Below are 22915 nucleotides of genomic sequence, written 5' to 3' on the forward strand. Positions count from 1 at the left end.
AGACAAAACAATACTAGAGACATACACACATCTAAAAAAAACATCTAATGTAACTGGTATTTGAATAAAAATAGCCTTGGGAAGGGTAGAATGTGTAGGGTGGGAATGGGTTTTGGGAGCGAACGGACCCGATACGGTTCAAGATCCTGTAATTCTTTCAGAACAAAATATTAATTAAGTAAGTAATTATTTACTATAGTGACATGTGTATCACAACATATATTTATACAATTTATTACAGATCAATTTGATATATAATAACTCAGTTTTAATTCTTTTATAGTATTTACCATGTGTTTCTATGGATTATATGATATTTCAAATATGTGCACTTTTGTTCTTCACGATGCGTTGTTGTTTTAAAATATATATGGTGTATCTTGTCAGTCTTCATACGGTTCTCTGTAGGGACAATCCGTTATTGTATCACATATCCAAACTTGTGGAAGTATGTTTTACGATTGTAAGTTATGTCACACTCATGTTTCACATAATTTGAATGCTTTTGAAGAATTCTTAAACCACATACATTCAGAAAATGTTACATTTTAAGTATTTTTTTCATTTCTAACATTAAAAGTTAACGTAAACAATTTTACATAAAATCTTCACTTTACCGTAACATCATTTGTTTATGTGGAAACCAGTGAAACGTGAAGAAAATCGGATCAAATTTTGTAAATAGTAGACATATTTTGGGGATTAATACACGAGGATGAGTGAGTATATTCTAATTTTTCAATTGAATTAGTACATATTTAAGAAATGTGCTCTTTGTTGCGTAAGAAATCATGGATTTCGGGTACAAAAAGTTTTCATAAGGAGGAAGCATAATTTTCTTCAAGAACAAGGAAACATTTGTATCATCTTACAAAAAATAAAGATTTTCATGCCATGTGTGTGTACAAGAACAGTGGCGGATCCAGCCATTTAAAAAAGGGGGTCCCCGTACGGTATCGGGATCGTTCGCCCTGATTACATGTTCGCCCTAGGTTCGTTCGCACTGAGTTTGTTCGCCCTGGTAATCCGTTCGTCCTGGGTTTGTTCGCCCTATTTTTATTTATGATATGTATATGTTATATATTATATATTTTATGTTTAAAATTTATAATGAAAGAAATATATATTTATATATATTAAAATTTATGTATATCTATTAAAAGTTAAATACAGAATATTAATTAAATAAAATTCTTGGCTGCATTAATTGTAACACTTTATTTTATAATTACGTTTAATTACTGTTGATTGAATTTTGATTGCTGATTAGGTATAATTTGAAATCTTTGATATCACTGATTGGTATATGAATTTGATGGTTAATAATGAAAATAACATTTTTCTCAAATAAAATAGTCAGCTTGGATGGGTAAAAACATTGATGTACAAATTGCTAGGCATGACAGGGAAATTATTTTCGCAGCTTGGCTTCTTTGATCTCAAGTGTGTTTTGACAAATTTGTTATATATGGAAGTGGATTATGGAACCGGTTTATCATTCCATAAACTATGGAAGTGTACATGTGTATTTCTTGTGACAGAGAGGTCCGACCTCGTCAACATGCAGTTTCTTGTTATAACTGTTACTGAATATTTTTATATTGTTAAAATGTATCAATAAAGTTAAATATATAAATAACTTAGTCTTTAGTTGTTTCATGTCAAATACTTTGTAGTCTTTCAATTCACAGAAACTTATCCTCGTAGCAGCAAGACAACATAATAACTTAGTACATTTGAAAATACAATGTAGTGCTGATTGAAATTCACAAAATCTTATTTCCTAGTAACGTAATTACATACAGATACTAACTTAGTTCTCAATACCTTGAAGTCACAATATCTTGTAGTCCTATAATTTACAGGAACTTATAACCTAGTAGCAGCTAGCTGTCGACAACATAATACACCGAAAATATTCGGCGAAATTGTAGGCCGACTTTAACATATATATTCAATTAAATACACACAAAACAACACTGTACTAAAAAATAAAAATCGTAAATATTCGGCGAAATTGTAGACTGACTTCAACATATTCAATTAAATACACACAAAACAACACTATAATAAAAAATATAAATCAGGGCGAACATACCCGGGGCGAACAGGTATCAGGGCGAACGGTCTCAGGGCGAAACGGAACTAGGGCGAACAGTAACTAGGGCGAACAAAAATCAGGGCGGACGGACCCGGATTCTCCCCGTACCACCCCCTGGATCCGCCAATGAAGAAGAATACTATATTTATTAAAATTACCCTAAATGACATTTCTTTAAAATAGAGACTAAAGATACAAAGGCTTTTAGCAATGTTTAGGGGGAGGGTTGAGATAAAAATAAAAAACATGTTTTAACCCTGCCAAAATGCACCAGTCCCAAGTCAGGAGCCTCTGACCTTTGTTAGTCTTGTATGGTTTTTAATTTTAGTTTCTTGTGTATATTTCAGAGTTTAGTACGAGGTCCATTATCATTTAACTAGCATACATTTTGTTTAGGGGCCAGCTGAAGCATGCCTCTGGGTGGGGGAGATTTAAGCTGCATTGAAGACCCATGGTGGCCCTTGGCTGTTGTCTGCGCTTTGGTCGAGTTGCTGTCTCCCTGACGTATTCCCCATTTCCATTTGCAATTTTGCAATTTATTATTATTCAAACACATAAATCAAAAACAAACTGAACATATGCCATGTTAGTCCTAATAATTATGACGTCTGGCAAGGCTTTTTTAATTTTTTTCTGGGACGTCCCAGAAAAAAATTAAAATAGCCTTGCCAGACTTCATAATCATTTGGACTAATGCCATGTATGCTGAAATGGCAAAAAAACAAAAAAAAATACAAATACATGGATGCTTCTAGTACTATATAGTTTAGGGTGCACTAAATCGGCCATTGGCCCAACAAATTATGTGAATATAAAAACCCAAGTGAGTGCTTTTCTAAATATGAAAATTCATGTAATTGGCCAGTTCAATTTGAAATCCATTTGAATCAAGGTAAATCTATAAAGATGACAGAAATGTCTCATTCTCCGTCTAGTGGTCTTATACCATTCTTTAAAAGAATCCAGTCTTTAGCCAGGAAGAAGAAGAATTAAAATCTTACTTGGATTAAGTTATGCATATACCATGATATATATATACATGTATACATTGCATATATTATACTTTTCCAGTTTGCAGAACTTAGGAAAATAAACTAACACACAAATTTCATTTGATTCAGTCAACGTTAACTCAGTAATCAATGGTTATACATGTACAGTTTAAATCACATATTGTTTGCAGGGGTCCATCTACATGTACATGTCTTGCACTTTTGTCTATTTAAATCAATTTAACTCGCAACATTAATAAAATGAGGGGATGTTCTTAAACTTCTTTTTCAACTTAGTTTGTTTTAGCACCTTCTGCAGAAATGTAAAAAATTAATAGCAATATTCTGGGAAGTTTTTTAATATTCTTAAACTCAAAATGCATTTTAATTTTAAATACATGTATCTAGGTCCAGACATTCTCCAAACCTTTTCCTAGTGCACAGGCTTGTCTGTACTCAGAGTGATATTTTTTTGGTGTAAATACGGCCATATTTGCTAAAAGTTTATGATAAACTTAATGTATATATGTTCTTTATATAGACTTTTTATTATAAATGCTTACCCCGTAAGCACAGATTTTGAGTCTTACCATACAAATCCTTGGCTTAAACATGCTTAAGCAGCACAGAAATGTACATGTACATTGATTCATCAAACTCTGTAGACCATCTTCTGAGGGATATTCAAACTAATATATAATGTAGTGGTTAAACTTCTCTCCTAACAATCTGGCTTCTTTCACCAATATAAAATTCAGTGGTTAAACTTCTCTCCTGACAATCTGGCTTCTTTCACCAATATAAAATGTAGCTGGTTAAACTTCTCTCCAGACAATCTGGCTTCTTTCACCAATATGAAATGTAGTAAACTTCTCTCCTGACAATCTGGCTTCTTTCACCAATATAAAATGTAGTGGTTAAACTTCTCTCCAGACAATCTGGCTTCTTTCACCAATATGAAATGTAGTGGTTAAACTTCTCTCCTGACAATCTGGCTTCTTTCACCAATATAAAATGTAGTGGTTAAACTTCTCTCCAGACAATCTGGCTTCTTTCACCAATATAAAAATGTAGTGGTTAAACTTCTCTCCAGACAATCTGGCTTCTTTCACCAATATAAAATGTAGTGGTTAAACTTCTCTCCTGACAATCTGGCTTCTTTCACCAATATGAAATGTAGTGGTTAATATTCTCTCCAGACAATCTGGCTTCTTTCACCAATATAAAATGTAGTGGTTAAACTTCTCTCCAGACAATCTGGCTTCTTTCACCAATATGAAATGTAGTGGTTAAACTTCTCTCCTGACAATCTGGCTTCTTTCACCAATATAAAATGTAGTGGTTAAACTTCTCTCCAGACAATCTGGCTTCTTTCACCAATATAAAAATGTAGTGGTTAAACTTCTCTCCAGACAATCTGGCTTCTTTCACCAATATAAAATGTAGTGGTTAAACTTCTCTCCTGACAATCTGGCTTCTTTCACCAATATGAAATGTAGTGGTTAATATTCTCTCCAGACAATCTGGCTTCTTTCACCAATATAAAATGTAGTGGTTAAACTTCTCTCCAGACAATCTGGCTTCTTTCACCAATATAAAATGTAGTGGTTAAACTTCTCTCCTGACAATCTGGCTTCTTTCACCAATATAAAATGTAGTGGTTAAACATCTCTCCAGACAATCTGGCTTCTTTCACCAATATAAAATGTAGTGGTTAAACTTCTCTCCAGACAATCTGGCTTCTTTCACCAATATAAAATGTAGTGGTTAAACTTCTCTCCAGACAATCTGGCTTCTTTCACCAATATAAAATGTAGTGGTTAAACTTCTCTCCAGACAATCTGGCTTCTTTCACCAATATAAAATGTAGTGGTTTAACTTCTCTCCAGACAATCTGGATTCTTTCACCAATATGAAATGTAGTGGTTAAACTTCTCTCCTGACAATATGGCTTCTTTCACCAATATGAAATGTAGTGGTTAAACTTCTCTCCAGACAATCTGGCTTCTTTCACCAATATAAAATGTAGTGGTTAAACTTCTCTCCTGACAATCTGGCTTCTTTCACCAATATAAAATGTAGTGGTTAAACTTCTCTCCAGACAATCTGGCTTCTTTCACCAATATGAAATGTAGTGGTTAAACTTCTCTCCTGACAATCTGGCTTCTTTCACCAATATAAAATGTAGTGGTTAAACTTCTCTCCAGACAATCTGGCTTCTTTCACCAATATAAAAATGTAGTGGTTAAACTTCTCTCCAGACAATCTGGCTTCTTTCACCAATATAAAATGTAGTGGTTAAACTTCTCTCCTGACAATCTGGCTTCTTTCACCAATATGAAATGTAGTGGTTAATATTCTCTCCAGACAATCTGGCTTCTTTCACCAATATAAAATGTAGTGGTTAAACTTCTCTCCAGACAATCTGGCTTCTTTCACCAATATAAAAATGTAGTGGTTAAACTTCTCTCCAGACAATCTGGCTTCTTTCACCAATATAAAATGTAGTGGTTAAACTTCTCTCCTGACAATCTGGCTTCTTTCACCAATATGAAATGTAGTGGTTAATATTCTCTCCAGACAATCTGGCTTCTTTCACCAATATAAAATGTAGTGGTTAAACTTCTCTCCAGACAATCTGGCTTCTTTCACCAATATGAAATGTAGTGGTTAAACTTCTCTCCTGACAATCTGGCTTCTTTCACCAATATAAAATGTAGTGGTTAAACTTCTCTCCAGACAATCTGGCTTCTTTCACCAATATAAAAATGTATTGGTTAAACTTCTCTCCAGACAATCTGGCTTCTTTCGCCAATATAAAATGTAGTGGTTAAACTTCTCTCCTGACAATCTGGCTTCTTTCACCAATATGAAATGTAGTGGTTAATATTCTCTCCAGACAATCTGGCTTCTTTCACCAATATAAAATGTAGTGGTTAAACTTCTCTCCAGACAATCTGGCTTCTTTCACCAATATAAAATGTAGTGGTTAAACTTCTCTCCTGACAATCTGGCTTCTTTCACCAATATAAAATGTAGTGGTTAAACGTCTCTCCAGACAATCTGGCTTCTTTCACCAATATAAAATGTAGTGGTTAAACTTCTCTCCAGACAATCTGGCTTCTTTCACCAATATAAAATGTAGTGGTTAAACTTCTCTCCAGACAATCTGGCTTCTTTCACCAATATAAAATGTAGTGGTTTAACTTCTCTCCAGACAATCTGGATTCTTTCACCAATATGAAATGTAGTGGTTAAACTTCTCTCCTGACAATATGACTTCTTTCACCAATATGAAATGTAGTGGTTAAACTTCTCTCCAGACAATCTGGCTTCTTTCACCAATATAAAATGTAGTGGTTAAACTTCTCTCCTGACAATCTGGCTTCTTTCACCAATATAAAATGTAGTGGTTAAACTTCTCTCCAGACAATCTGGCTTCTTTCACCAATATGAAATGTAGTGGTTAAACTTCTCTCCTGACAATCTGGCTTCTTTCACCAATATAAAATGTAGTGGTTAAACTTCTCTCCAGACAATCTGGCTTCTTTCACCAATATAAAAATGTAGTGGTTAAACTTCTCTCCAGACAATCTGGCTTCTTTCACCAATATAAAATGTAGTGGTTAAACTTCTCTCCTGACAATCTGGCTTCTTTCACCAATATGAAATGTAGTGGTTAATATTCTCTACAGACAATCTGGCTTCTTTCACCAATATAAAATGTAGTTGTTAAACTTCTCTCCAGACAATCTGGCTTCTTTCACCAATATGAAATGTAGTGGTTAAACTTCTCTCCTGACAATCTGGCTTCTTTCACCAATATAAAATGTAGTGGTTAAACTTCTCTCCAGACAATCTGGCTTCTTTCACCAATATAAAAATGTATTGGTTAAACTTCTCTCCAGACAATCTGGCTTCTTTCACCAATATAAAATGTAGTGGTTAAACTTCTCTCCTGACAATCTGGCTTCTTTCACCAATATGAAATGTAGTGGTTAATATTCTCTCCAGACAATCTGGCTTCTTTCACCAATATAAAATGTAGTGGTTAAACTTCTCTCCAGACAATCTGGCTTCTTTCACCAATATGAAATGTAGTGGTTAAACTTCTCTCATGACAATCTGGCTTCTTTCACCAATATAAAATGTAGTGGTTAAACTTCTCTCCAGACAATCTGGCTTCTTTCACCAATATAAAAATGTATTGGTTAAACTTCTCTCCAGACAATCTGGCTTCTTTCACCAATATAAAATGTAGTGGTTAAACTTCTCTCCTGACAATCTGGCTTCTTTCACCAATATGAAATGTAGTGGTTAATATTCTCTCCAGACAATCTGGCTTCTTTCACCAATATAAAATGTAGTGGTTAAACTTCTCTCCAGACAATCTGGCTTCTTTCACCAATATAAAATGTAGTGGTTAAACTTCTCTCCTGACAATCTGGCTTCTTTCACCAATATAAAATGTAGTGGTTAAACGTCTCTCCAGACAATCTGGCTTCTTTCACCAATATAAAATGTAGTGGTTAAACTTCTCTCCAGACAATCTGGCTTCTTTCACCAATATAAAATGTAGTGGTTAAACTTCTCTCCAGACAATCTGGCTTCTTTCACCAATATAAAATGTAGTGGTTAAACTTCTCTCCAGACAATCTGGCTTCTTTCACCAATATAAAATGTAGTGGTTAAACTTCTCTCCAGACAATCTGGCTTCTTTCACCAATATAAAATGTAGTGGTTTAACTTCTCTCCAGACAATCTGGATTCTTTCACCAATATAAAATGTAGTGGTTAAACTTCTCTCCAGACAATCTGGCTTCTTTCATCAATTTTAACTGACAGTCACGAAATAGTTTATAGTACTGAAAGTGGCATTAAACACCAATCAATGTATTTGGTTTAATTTTAACCATACTGAGTTTACACAGCAGAATCATAATGATTCATTCTGAATGCATTATAATTTAAACAATGCCCTTTATTAATCCTTTATAATATATGAAAAATACATGTACCCTGAAATTTCTTTAATGTCTTATGTTAAATTTAAATAAAATTAAAGATGCATGTTTCATATCTTTTTCAGTGACAACCATGACAACAAACTTTTAAAATGGTGTGAATAATGCTTCGACACAGCAAGTATAAACAGAGTAAAAGGTAAAAACTGTATTCATAATGTTAACATAAACAATAAATGACAAATATATTTTTATATTTTGTCAGAATTTTATGGTTACATGCATGACATTTGTAATTGAGATGACTGTTTTATGGAAAATTAAATGTGAGGAGAATATGATGACATGAAAATGAAACCTACTTTGTACTAAACCGACACACGGAGCTAAACTTTAAACTTGTTATAAGACATGTCACTCTACCTGTTTTAATGTCTCTGATGAAACTTGCTAAAGAGAGACTCAGTGATTCATTAATGTGTGGTGTTACCAAAGGTAACACAGTTAAGTTTTTTTTGTAATCAATATTGTTCAAATATTTTGGAATATGACAAAACTTGGACATATATGTAAATTGAAACTCTTCAGTGTCATGTTCTTTATAAACAAAAGATTTTTAATCATAAAAAATTGAAAATAATTTGTTTTTTGATTTTAACCCTCATTTTGACCTGATTTACAAAGTAAAATCTGTTATAATATTGATTTTATAATTTTGATTTGGGATGTACAATGGACAGGCATCTATCTGGATGGGGGGGGGGGGGGGGGGGGGGGGGGAATGCCAAACATTGTTGGTGCATTTACTCATGAACCATTCAACCAAAGCGTTTCAAATTTGAATATATTTTTACTGGTGACAAAATGGAGGTCAAATTTGGTATTGATGATTTTCACTTTCACAGTTCAGGAGTTATATATGGTGGTTCTTGAAAGATTGATGAATGGTGTTTCCAGCAGGGTTTCCATTCATGAACCAATCAACCAAAGCTTTTCAAATTATTATACGTTGTTCCTGATGACAAAATGGAGGTCAAGTTAAATATTTTTTCACTCTCACTGTTAAGGAGTTATGGTCCTTGTGGTATTGAAAAATGCCTGAACCCCATTAAATGTGAAGAAATCAGGTTTTCTGTTGCTCTGACAGCCTCTTGTTCAGTGTACTGTTTTTCTGACTTACTTTGGGTTTTTTTGCAGTGAGTTTGAATAGTCATGAAAGTCTGGGGTTTCATCTTTAAAACATATATCAAAAAGTATATCAACACATTTTCTTTTTATTTTAACCCTTGAAGGGATATTTTGAAAAATATACAGATGTATTTATTAACTTTACTATAAAAAATTTATATATTTCAGTCCAGCACCAAACACTATGAGACACTCTTTAATAATAGATCCTGTGGACCAATGGCTATTAGATATACAAGGGGCTGTAGAGATGGAGTGTATGTCAGTGTTACAGGGCAAATCTATCCTCAAACATATGGATAAATATGCTATCAACTCAGCAGCTATAAGAAGTATGTTGTCATATTTATTAAACTATTCCTAAATACCAGGAGTCAGTGTCACAAAAATACTTACAACTAAGATTGATTGTAAGTCATTGACAATTCAGTATACTTATGATCAATCTTAGTCGTAAGTTTCTTTGTGATTATGACCGTTTTCCATTAATTTAGGAATGAAAGGTGATAGCGAGAATACATCAGCATGATCGGTATGACAGAAAGACACAAAATAAAAAGAGAGCCAGAATACCAAAGGGATATTCAAACTCATAAGTTGCAGACACACTGACATTGCAATGGCAAAAAAACAAAACAAAAATAAGCAAAAGATGCACAAAAACCCCTACTAAAATCACTTGTTATCTCATTTGCTCCTGATGGGTTTGCAGATCCTGCTCAGCTTAATGTGTCTTTTTGTTTCTTGTTTAAGTACAAGTTAGATGACAAGTCTAATTTGGTGGTGTCTTATCATTTGAAGGACAAGAAAAGGAATAAAGTTTGACAATTCAACATGTCTCTGTCATCTGTCAAACAGATGTTCAAACTTGGGATAGCATCTGTAAATATTTTGATATATATAAAAAAAAAAATTGATAGCTACCACATAAATTTGCCATCCTCATTAGATTCCCCTTTAGTTTATAAGTGTTTTATTGTTTAATTGGTGCAATGATTCGTTGTCAATATATATTGTGTGGTGAATAAATTCAAATTCAAATTGCATAAAGTGTATTGATTAAAATTAAATATTTTAATAGATTATCATACTAATGATATAAACATTTTTTTATGATTAATAATAGAAGCTTCTGATTCGTATGTAACTTATGGGTTGGTTTATATATGGATTAGGATAAAGTGTTAATTTACACAATAGATTGTTGCAGAAGTATGTTTGTAAGAGGATAAGGATAAAGTGTTGATTTACATAATTAACCATCATAAAAATATACATGTGCCATGTGATTATACAACTCCTACATATTGTTCATACTTGAGAATTTTTATATTGATTTTAAATTGTAGTAGTATTAATTATTAAGTCACAATTAATCCCAATATTCATTCCTTTACCAATGATATTTATCTAGGTTATAATTCAAATTTTATTAGATATTATAATGTTATTTCATTCAAGTAACCATGGTAAACTTAGTGAGAGAAAAGTAATAACATAAATGTTAGTAATTTTTCTGCACCAGATGCACATTTCTACATACAATGTCTCTTCAGTGATGCTCTAGTCAAAATATTTGAAAATCCAAAGCTTATTAAAAACATGAAGAGCTATAAACCAAAAAGGACAAAAATTGGCAAGGAATCAGAGCTTTGATACATTCCTTAGTTATAAAAATTATAATACAATTTCCAAAATGTTTTAACAGCAAATTTTTAATAACTAAATCTGAATTTCCCTGCGAGTATGAAAGTACTGGCTCCTCGACTGGTGATACCCTCTGGGACTATCAGTCCACCAGCAGAGCTGTCATCAACCCAGTGGTAGTAATAACATACATAGTAAAGAATTAGAATATAAATTTTCTCTGGTTAAGTAGTTTAATTATATTCATGGTTAACATACTTTTTTTTGGTTAAATATTTTTTTTGTGTTGCTGTCTTCATGATTTTTAATAAACATCTCTCCATCATTGTCCATATTCAAATATATTTCTATGATTAAAATGCTTGATATTTATTGACATATTTTTTTCATGTTTTCACAAGCTTTATGTATTTTTAGTCTTTAAGGTAACAGAACATTTCCATGAAAAATCTGACTCCATGGCTTCATGGTAGCATGTTTTCCTTTAGTGGAGAAGTTGCTGGATATTTAACAGAGATCCATTATCACCATCATCCATGAAAAGATCTATATCAAATTCATAAGTTCAAAAAAGACAGCCAACAGTCTGATCAAAAAGAAATTATTAAAATAGTTTGCTCTCAACACAAATATTACATAAACTAAAGATGAGTCAACAGGAATCCCATAGATAAAAATTGAGAAGATAAAACAAGAATTAGCCCCAAAAAATAGACAGTACAACAGACCAAACCAACACTGATTCCTTGAAATAGAAAAATACTGACTAACAAATATATGGTTCGGATAGACCAAGATTTTACAGACACAGAGTGTGGTTGGATAAAACTAGTTTTCATTAAATCTTCCAGTATTTTTTATGTGCAAACTTGTTGATTAAGGTCATGTCATGTAATAGAAATTTTACCTTAAAAAAAGTTATAGAAAAAGAATGTTCATTTTTTTTATGACATGTATGAAATTAGTTATATTTTTTTTGTTTCAGGTGCAATTAACACAATACGTAATGAATCTCATTTAATCAGTGGTGAATTCTCTAAGTTATACAAGTAAGTTAATTTCTCATTTTAATGATGTACTTGGGCGAGGTTTTGGAATAAGTGCCAAATGTTCGGACTCCTTGGTGTTTTTCCATATGATACAAGGTAAAATATTTTGCCCCATAACACCTATTCATCTTTAAGACTTAAATCTTAAAAGATCATTTGACAAAATTTCAGCAGATTGCTGATTTTCTTTCTTTTGATTTGAGACCCAAATAATACCAATGCAAATATAAGGTAAAAGTCTGAGTCAACCTTTTCCCACCATATTTTATTAATCAATATCTCGAAAAGGAGCTCTATGACCTATCAATATTTTTAGCTTATTTTGATCCTTAACTAATACTCTTCCAGCTTAAAGTATCAATTTTGAATTCTTAATTTATTTTATTTGACCTTAGATCAAAATTAACGCAATAACCAAAATGTCTCTGTATTGATCATTACAACATGTTACAAACTATTTCTTTTTAAATTTTAATTATCTCCCCTTGACCATTAGATTACTCAAATAATTCCAAATCAAACTATTTTTCAATGTTATTGTATAAGTAGAAATAGGAATCATTAAATAAATTATTGGATATTCTTTGAATATGAAAACCAAATGTTATTAAATACTTACAGATCACAAATTGACTGTAAGGAATAATCTCCAGCTTTTTTCTGTACAAAAAATTGATTATGTCGCAATTATGAAATGTGATTAAAAAGTGATATTAGGTATATCCATTCATTCTTTTGAATCTTTAGGTTAGAATTTTATTTTTAAACTTTAAAAAATACATGCAGATGGAATGATTCATTTAAGTGAACAGAAGAACCCATATATAGTCTTGACTAGTAAATATATTCATTCTTTAATGACTATTTTTTCTGCTCACCATTTTGTAGAATGGAAACAAAAGAACATATCTGTAGTATAACTGGTCAGTATATTAATAGATGTTTGTCTTTTCAGAAGCGTAAACAGTGAGAAGTGGAAAAATGTCTACCCTTACACAATACAAGTCACATGTCACATACGATCACTCATCCATGAATGTAATGAAACCATGCCAAATGCACCAACATATATTTTAGAGGTAATGAAAGCATTCTTAAATGAGCTAATTTAACCAAGAATATTATGTAAAATTCTTAAACAAACTATTACTGACGCTTGAATTGGCTCAAGTGGTGTTCCATACTTTCAGAAGTTAAATGTTTGATTGTGAATTTAAAATTCATGCATGTTCTGTTAACGTTACAGTAAGAAAGATATAACTTATTCACAGTTTAAACTAGAGTCTTGGTCATTTAATTTTAACAAATTGTAAAAGACATCTTAATTATTTTTGTAAGTGATTTATTTATTACAACTTTCTTCAGATATGGAAAAAATATTCTCTTTTAAGATTAACTAACAAAACTACAAAAATTACAAATGCATACCACATAGAAACCAGCTGAAGGACAAATGTGAATAGAAGGTATCTGTAAAAAGGAATTGTCCCCTACTTTGAAATAATTATTATTCCTTGGAACCAATTTTCATGTGTTTCGTGGGTACAGATAAACCACAAATTCAAATGTTCAACGAATAAAATATTTTCAATAGGCTTTGTATTCAGAGATTGGCAAAATTATATATGAAATCAATTATCCACTCAAAATTCAGCAATTCATGAATATTGATTCCCACGAAAATTAAACAAACGAATCGACATTATCTATTTATATTTATATAACCATTTCTGGCTCTTCTAGAAGTCTATTGGTCATGTTGGTGTTTCAGTCAATCGGTTATTGTCTCATTAACATATTACCCTCTTTTCTGTTTATTAATTTTATTTGTCTTTATGTTTTTTTTAGCAACAAGAAGTTGTAATGGGAGAATGTGCAAAGCTTGCCCAGTTAGTTGAAAGGTAATTTTCTGTTACAGCTGGTTTACCCATGAGGTGGGGGAGGGGAAGGTGTCAATATTGGATTTATGGTACAGACATGCAGCTGAAATGGAAAAAAATCTTCTCCATTCATATAGAAGTCTTGTGAAAAATATACATTTCTCAGTTATCACATATTTTTAACCAAACCTTTATAAAAAGAATCTCAAAGTATCCATTTGTTGAAACAAAGAATAAAACACTAGAAAGAATCTTTTACTACCTATAAAAATTTGTACTGTTCATCAACAGCTGATTTGACTATGAAGCAATGTATTTTTTTCATACAAATGAATAAAAAGAACTTTAATTATCAAAGAACATTCTTACAGTAGGTAAAATAATAATTGAAAATCCGTGCTCATGTTATAGAATATTCAATAATTTATTTCTAAAACTTTCTACAAAAACTTGCGTTTATTTCAGTACTGCAGCAAAATCAGATGAAAATCCATCTCGTATACCTGTTGTTAATCAGCTGACATTCCTTGGACAAGCTTTCAGTAGAATGGTTGATCTATCACTGGGACATCTTACGCAGGTAACAAGGAGTTTATATACCAGTACATATGAAATTCAAATACTGCAATTAAAAACTTAAGACATTGTTAAATATATGTAAGTGTTTGTTTACTTACATGTAAATGTATATTATTTGTTTACTTAAATGTATATGATTTCTTTATCTGTTTGGTAAAATATAATTAGCAAAATTTAAACATCTTTTTTCTAATTACTGTTTAATTTGAAATAATCTTTTCAAAAATTTAGTCTTGAAACCTTTTTTTCAAAATTTATCCGGTATATAACTTCTTTTTATTTTGTAGAAAATAATTATCACATTGGACGAGGCTAATGAACCACCAACCCTGGCCACAGCTATGAGAACAATCGTCACTCTGGGACTGGAAGGAGAACATATGTGTTATATTATAGCAAGGGTATGTCTCAGTAGTAAGAAAATTCAGCAAGCTTTTGGGTAAACATCAATAAGACAGCAATCAAGCAATACAAAAAAGCAAAAGAATATCCAGAGGTCACCATATACTCTTCAAAAATAGACAAAATGTCAAGATTATTAGTTAGTTAAAACAAAAACTATTAATGACTTATTTTCTTGTAAAATAAAGTCTGTTCTATGGTTATTTTATCAACTTTCACCCAAAAGAAAAGAAAAAGTCTTGACAGAAAAAATGCTCCTGTAAATCTAAGGTAAAGTCATATAATGTATCATAAATAAGTAATATTGAAATTGTAACAAACATTATGAGGTTCAGAATAGAATCATTCTTTTCAAAGATTTTAAATACATAAAAATGATATGTCAGTGCAATTCACGCGCCTGGAATTTGACTCTATATTGATCATTATAGCATCTTCAGATTCTGATTATCTCCCCTTGACCAATAAATATTCTTAAAAAAATGGTCAAATCAAGCCATTATTGAAAAAAATTGTCAATAAACAAATTATCTGATATTCTTTTGATGTAAAGAAGAAAATTATGTTTTGTGCAAAAATACTAGTTACATTTTTGAAAGGATGAGCAATATGATATTACTTCAGATTTAGAAGCTTTTTATATATATTGAATCAAGTGAAGTTAATTTAGTGGTTTTTTTCTAAAAAGATGTATGAACATGATGAAGACGAATTATGTTTTTTAATACAAGATGAAAAACTTACTTATTTCTCCTAATTGAATTATAAAATGATTTTTTTTTCACAAATTGTAGGAAGGTGGAGTACGAGCGCTATTAGAGATCTGTCATACAGAGTCATTAGAGTTTGCTCATTGTCAAGCTTTGAGAGCGTTAGCAACCATCTCATGTGTGGCTGAAAGTTTATTTGAAATTGAAAAGGTAAGATATTGGTAAATTTATTTCTTTAAACCTATCAGAAAAACAAGGCAAGTAATCTGTAAAACATTTTGAACTGATTATTAACCAATTCCTGATGTAGATAGAAATTATAGGATTTATGAAATTCCTCAAAAATAGACTTTTGAATCTGTTATTCCATATTTTGCTACAGTTTGTAATACACAAACCATTAGTATACTGCATAATCAGGCAACTTATTTGTAGACCCTCCAAATGAAAAATATTAATTCCAAAATAATTAACATAACATAACTTATTTGCACCCATTTAGAATAGAGATATAATTCCTTTGCTGTCTTTGTTTCTTCCAAAGTTCAGGTTTATTTTTTTCTTTATGGTATATCACTACTAGTTAGCTTTCGAAAATGTTCCAGGTAGAATATAAGATTTTCTGAACTTGTTCTTGGTGGTGCAAAAATATACCTCAATATTTAAAAAAAGAACTTCTGAAAAAATAATTTCTAATCTTTGTTATTTCTCACTTATTAATTTTTGTCTAAGAGTTTCACATTTACCATAAATGATTCATAATTTTATTTCAGGAGGGAGGAGTAGAAACTTTGATTGAGATTTTATGTGATACAACCGTTGGAGAGAAAGTACGAGGTGAAGTGGCTGGGGTCATAGCACAGATTACCTCCCCTTGTTTGGAGAATTACCAACAGATGTCAGACTTAGTTGACAAATTGGAGGATTTACTCAGGTCCTTATTAGGTAATGACCATATGAAGTACTAGTCTTTCCCTGTTGTCCATACACAGTTTTCCCCTTTTTTTCAAAGGCTGGATTGAGTAGGCATTATGCAGGATTTAATTTTAGCAATGTCAGGTTTGAATTTAAATATATGGATGTGAAGAAGTCATTCTCATTTATAAATTATTATTTATGATTTTTCCTGTAGTTCACTTGTAACTATTTTGTCTGCTTATGTAATACTACTTAAAAACTTAAAAATATTGAAAGCACATGTATATATAAAAAAGAAGATGTGGTATGATTGCCAATGAGACAACTCTCCACAAGAGCCCAAAATAACAAAGAAATTAACAACTATAGGTCACTGTACAGCCTTCAGCAATGAGCAAAGCCCATACAACATAGTCGGCTATAGAAGGCCCTGAAATTATTTAAGTTTTAATCTTTTTAGCCTTTAAGTCCCTTTTTATGTCCCATTTATGGGCATTATGATTTCTGGTCTGTGTGTCCAATCAACTTGAAACTTAGTAAACATGTTCCCTATGATAAGATCTTTCTTCTTTTAATGCCAAATTAGACACTTTATTCTATTTTCACGGTCCACTGAACATAGAAAATGATAGTGCAGATCTGTGTACTGGGGACACATTCTTTTTGTAATATAGTTCTTCAGGTATTTAGGTTTTTACACATCTTTGACTTTTATATGTTTGATTTGGTTTGATCCTGGTGAAGGTTCATTAAGTAAATTTATTTTCAGTTACCTGTCATATTTAAATATTTTCCAACTTCCTGATTTTAAAGGTTGATTTTGATGCATATATTTTTCAAAATCTATTCTAATTGTAGGTTTAGCCAGTACAACAGAATCATATGAAATATTTCTGTTGTCGTCTGCAGCTATTGCTAACATAACATTTATGGACAGTCTTGGTTGTGAGATTTTAGCCCAATATGAAGCTCCAAGGATACTAATCAAAGCATGCAGTACACCTATTGCCAATTCTGTCTTTGCCAAGGATCAGGTAAAGTGTGCATTTTTGGCTGTATTTAGCAACATTTTTCTTTTGCTCTATTTGTTGATGTTGGTTTGACTAGTAATAACAAAGATTCATTCAGGAGATTCAAAGATAATGGAAGATAATTCAACCATTTAAAATAGGTCCTATGTATAGAAAAAAATCAGAAGCTGTGATATGATTGCCAATGAAGCAACGTTCCATCAGTGACCAATTGGCATAGAAATTAGCAAGTGTAGGTCACATTATGACGTTCAACAATGGGCAAAACCAATATGGCATAGCAAGCTTTTAAAAGCCACAACATGACAAATGGCAAACAAGAAACTTTTGATGGAATTTTGATCAAAACAATAAATGAAAAACAATTATGAGGTTTAACATGTTAACATGTACCCACACACCCACACCATTTCTTCCCTTCTCCCTCTTATGCATATTAGATGCACCAGTTATAATATTCTCTTATTGCATTTGTTTTGTAGGTTGTGACAGTATTAGCTAACATGGTAGCAGTAGACGTGTGTAGACCTTGTATAATAAACAATAATGGAATTAGTTTGTGTTTAGAACTATTAAGTATTTGTCCTGCTGATTACAAATCAGCTTCAGAGATTTCAGCTTGTGAACGGGTACAACAAAAAGCTGCTATTGCTCTGACAAGGATGTGTAGAGAAGAAGAAATTGGAAAAATTATATGTACATCAGAAGGTTTGTTAATTTAAGAGATATAAATATGAAATATGTTTGTTTTAAAATGGGAAAAGATGTACATCTTTGACAGACATTAGAAAAAAAATCTTGTTTAATTTGATGTTCTTTTCTTTTTCAGGTTTTTATATGAGTTTGAAATGAATCACTTTCTATGAACTGTAGAAGTTGATTTTACAAAATTATTGAAAAATCTGACATTAAAAGCAAAGTATACCAAATATAAAAGAAACACATTTAGATTCAACATAAGACAACTACTGGAGAAAAACCTGACTTGGGACATACTCAGTAAAACCCCTTTAAACTGAAATCTATGTAAAAAACTAAAAGTGTGTAATATAACAGATAGTGAGCATTCTTCAATTACATTGATAATGAAAACAACTAAAATCAGGTACATGTCTGATTTGAAAAAAAAAATGAATTCCAGATTGGTTTGCACAGGTTTAAATGTACCTGCTGGTTTTTTTTAACATCAGTACTTGATATGTTATTATGATATATTTTATGATGTACAGCACAAAAAAAGTGAAAAATTACTTCAAAAATCACTTTATCTGGTAACTTTTAACAATGAATGCTTTTGACAAATGGTTGTTGTACTCCTTAAATTTTTTTTAGAGGGTCATAAAAATTCCGGCTGTACATCCATCTGTTCATCTGTGAATTTCCCCCCCATGTCAAGTGACTTAGTCTTGTAAGCACTCTTGTACAAGTCTTGCAAATTTTTTTTTTAACTGATATAGGAGGTTGATATCAGCAATGTCTCCTTAAAGACAAGTTTGATAACCAGTGCCAACCATTTCTTTATTTGAAACAAAAGTAAATTCTGCCTTTTTATGCCCCACCTATGATAGTAGAGGGGCATAATGTTTTCTGGTCTGTGCGTCCATCTGTTCGTTTGTCCGTCCGTCTGTCCATTTGCCCCGCTTTAGGTTAAAGTTTTTGGTCAAGGTAGTTATTGATAAAGTTGAAGTCCAATTAACTTGAAACTTAGTACACATGTTCCCCATGATATGATCTTTCTAATTATAATGCCAAATTAAAGTTTTGACTCCAATTTCGCAGTCCACTGAACATAGAAAATGATAGTGCAAAGTTCAGGTTAAAGTTTTGGTTAAAGTTTTTGGTCAAGGTAGTTTTTGATGAAGTTGAAGTCACATCAACTTGAAACTTAGTACACATGTTCCCTATGATATGATATTTCTAATTTAATTCCAAATTAAAGTTTTGACCCCAATTTCACGGTCCACTGAACATGGAAAATGTTAGTGCGAGTGGGACATACGTGTACTATGGACACATTCTTGTTTTTAAAGAGTTATGCCTTTTAAAATATCAATTATACAGAAAATTGCATTGTAAGTGCTCTTACATGTACTATTCGTGTCAAATTTTATCAAAGGTCCTCTCTGCAAATTCAGTAGAAAATTGCCTTGTGTGTATTGTATAACAAATAACATGATTAAATTTTTAATTATTTTGCAGGTATACCCAGACTTGTATAGCTGTTTAGATATGCTAAGTAAATGTTTAATTATTTTGCAGGTATACCCAGACTTGTACAGCTGTGTAGATATGCTAAGTAAATGTTTAATTATTTTGTAGGTATATCCAGACTTGTACAGCTGTTAAGATATGCTAAGTAATTGTTTAATTATTATGCAGGTATACCCAGACTTGTACAGCTGTGTAGATATGCTAAAGAGAGGAATAATAGTGAAGCTGTCCTTGTGGCTTGTTTAGTAAGTTATTTAAAACAAGTACAAAAATCATTTAAACCCAACATTAAGATTTCTTGGTGGGGAATTATTTGGATAAATCAATAATTTCAAAATTTTAGTAAGTCCTGCCATTGATTTTATACAATTTTGAAGACCTTTTGAAGACCTTTGTACCTAGATCTCAAATATATAAATATCTACATATATAACACTATAAGATTGGCATAATGATTTGTCACCAATTCTAAGATGATGAATCTCGCCAACAAAATTAACCTTTTAACATGGAGGTAACCAAGTATTGTTGTGATAAAGATTTTTATTAGTCATCCCACTGTCTATATCACTCTGCCCAGTTCTTAATAAAATTGCATATCACGTCTTTATGACGTCAAATACGTTGACCCGGCCTTAATAACTTTGACCTGGACATATCAGCGACATCATAATGTTTGAACCGACGTTGATAAGATTGACCCGAAGTTATCAAACCATTTTCCTGTTGCTGGTAAAACTAAGAAAACGTTTCCAATTGACGCAAATACAGCCCGATAAATCAATAGTCAGGTTATCTGCATGTTGATATTGTTAAATATCAGCTGCTCGACACAATATGAAGACTTTTTGATCTCGTTCGCTGCACTCACTCGACAAAAAGCTTCATATTGTGACTTGCAGCTGATATTTTACAATATCAATATGCAGACAACCTGATAATCAGTACTTATGTGACCAGTTTTTAATAGAGAGACAAAAGATACCAAAAGGACAAAACTATTATATAAAAATAAAAAAAACAAACAACACATGGCAAAAAATGGACAGTAAGAAAAATGCAGCCTAGAAGTCTTAAGACTTAAACATATGAACCTAACAAATGCAGCATTACTGTAAATTCAGAAATTATTGCAATGTTTTCATAATTGTGAAAAATGCAATAGAGTAATGATTAAAACTTGTATTTTGAAATTTTTATATGAATTAGATAGGGTTTTTCTCAATATTGCAAAAATTAAAATAGCATTTTCGTGTAAAACGACAAAATAGCAATAATAATGCATGCAATAATTTCTGAATTTTGAGTATCTGATGTGCAGGAATAATCAGATCCTGTTCCACATGATAATGTGACAATTAATTATAATCTTTATTGCCATATGCAAAAATGAAACATGTTTGTGACAAACTAAAAAAAACAAAAAAACATACACTCATACATATACATACATATAATACATATATATATATATATATATATATATATTTAGTTGTTGCAAGTATAAAATATAGTGACAGGTCAAAATACAAATTACAACATCTCAATGTACCACAAAACTTTTAACCATGGTAAATCAAGAGTTTCCTGTCCTCAGTTCCATTGACTGTTTTAAAAAGGGACCTAAACTTTGTACCTGTTGAAAATTTGATGGATTGAGTATATATTGTAGTTTTGTTTTAATTAGTGCAACTCATAAAATCTTGATTTTGAGAAGCAATTTCAGAGAAGTAATTATTTTCAGAAAAGAAGTGAAATACATCATCTATATCTTTAATAGGGCAAAAATTATATAAATTATATAATTTAATCAGATTTTGTGCTACTTTTTAGTTATCTACCTAATTCAAGTTCCAGACTATGATCACATATTCTAAATTTAGTAATAAGTTTTTAGTGCAATGACAGCATCATCTGACCTTGTAATTTTGCCTGAGTGTATCATTTCTTGGCTTAATCTTGTCTATGTTTCTTTTCTTACAGGCAGCTCTAAGAAAGATAAATTCCCAGTATAAATCAACCAACATCAGCCCTGTTGATTATCATCAGCTGATCCAACCAAGACTAATGGACTCATTTCTTATTTGTACAAACACTGATGAAAATTTTGTATGATTAAACCTGAATATTAGGCTAAACCAAAAAATATTTGCTTCTCAGGCTAAGTATTGTTTTTATACAACAATCAAGTTTTACTCAGATAATCAAAGGAAATCATAATAACCTCTGTAGAGCCATACCTGCCAATGGTCCCAATTTATGGGAATATCCCCCATGAGAGGTGTGGATCTGAATTTTAAAATTCTTTATTTCATAAAGTAAACGCTCCTTGTTGAAGGCCGTACATTGACCTATAATGGTTTACTTTTTTAAATTGTTATTTGGATGGAGAGTTGTCTCATTGGCACTCACACCACATCTTCCTATATCTACTTCAAAAACAGGCGTTCAAATGGGTTAAATGTGTATTTTAGCACATACAGACTCTTTAAAAACATTATTTAGTAGTAGATTAAAAACACTTATTCATAAAAGAGGAGCAATAGATCCTCTCATGCTAATTATCCCTCATTTAGATTTTAAAAAGTTGGCAGGTATGTGTACAGCAGAGATTTGTAAAGTAGATATATTTGAAAGGAATATCAAGGTCGTCGGAATAAATAATTAAATTTCTGAAAAAAGAAAAATAGATGTTTTTGACAATTTGTTTATAGAAAGTCCAGGTTTTGATTTTTAGTTTTGATTTTACACTTATGTTTGGGATGTTATGTCAATGAAGAAGTTTTTGTCTTCAAGTGAATTTGTATGTACACATTTAATTTTTGATTGAGGACACAGCTTATTTGTTCCTCATATTTTTAATTGAAAATAAAAGTATGAGTTATCTCCCATTACATATCAAATACTGTTATTTGCTGTCTTTTTATTTTTATATAAGAAATTGTTATTAATTTATTATTATTTTTTTTAAACAAATGCTATTATCAAAATCTATTTATTGCTACACTGGATATCCAAAAAAGTTTTTTAACAAATGCTGAAAATAAGACTGAGTTGTTATGAGAGATTAAGTATTTATTTTGCATTGCCTAATATTTAATGATTTGTTATATTGTTATATATATATTTTATCTAAATACAGCATTAAATATTTTTGTTTTTGTCAGCGTTTTGTGATAATTGTCAAAATTAATATATATGCAGTGTTATGTATACAATAAAAAAAAAATCTGAATACATTAT

At 31.3% G+C, this 22915-nt stretch overlaps 1 protein-coding gene across 2 annotated transcripts; it reads left to right on the plus strand.

Moving 5' to 3' along the window:
* The first annotated feature begins 620 nt into the window (after window positions 1–620).
* LOC139492019 (protein inscuteable homolog) lies at window positions 621–22359 on the plus strand. 2 transcript variants are annotated; one of them, XM_071280055.1, is made up of 14 exons: window positions 621–719; window positions 8183–8256; window positions 9414–9577; window positions 11878–11941; window positions 12897–13020; window positions 13790–13842; window positions 14287–14401; window positions 14688–14801; window positions 15597–15722; window positions 16286–16457; window positions 17289–17464; window positions 17944–18169; window positions 19841–19917; window positions 21656–22359. In XM_071280055.1, exons 2-14 carry the CDS (start codon window positions 8222–8224, stop codon window positions 21785–21787), a joined length of 1578 nt encoding a protein of 525 aa, XP_071136156.1. In that variant the 5' UTR covers window positions 621–719; window positions 8183–8221; the 3' UTR covers window positions 21788–22359. The 2 variants fall into 2 exon arrangements, with proteins under 2 accessions (XP_071136156.1, XP_071136157.1); XM_071280056.1 differs by lacking the exons at window positions 19841–19917; window positions 21656–22359 and adding an exon at window positions 19721–19770.
* Window positions 22360–22915: the final 556 nt, after the last annotated feature.

This window comes from Mytilus edulis, chromosome 10 (assembly GCF_963676685.1).
Source record: "Mytilus edulis chromosome 10, xbMytEdul2.2, whole genome shotgun sequence".
NCBI classification, from domain to species: domain Eukaryota; kingdom Metazoa; phylum Mollusca; class Bivalvia; order Mytilida; family Mytilidae; genus Mytilus; species Mytilus edulis.

What these genes read in the sequence shown, in the direction of transcription:
- LOC139492019 (XM_071280055.1), top strand. Translation starts at nt 8,222, where the DNA reads ATGCTTCGACACAGCAAGTATAAACAGAGTAAAAG. An exon ending in CACTGGGACATCTTACGCAG is followed by an intron (nt 14,402 to 14,687) that starts GTAACAAGGAGT and finishes TTTATTTTGTAG; the next exon opens with AAAATAATTATCACATTGGA. An exon ending in AATTATATGTACATCAGAAG is followed by an intron (nt 18,170 to 19,840) that starts GTTTGTTAATTT and finishes ATTATTATGCAG; the next exon opens with GTATACCCAGACTTGTACAG.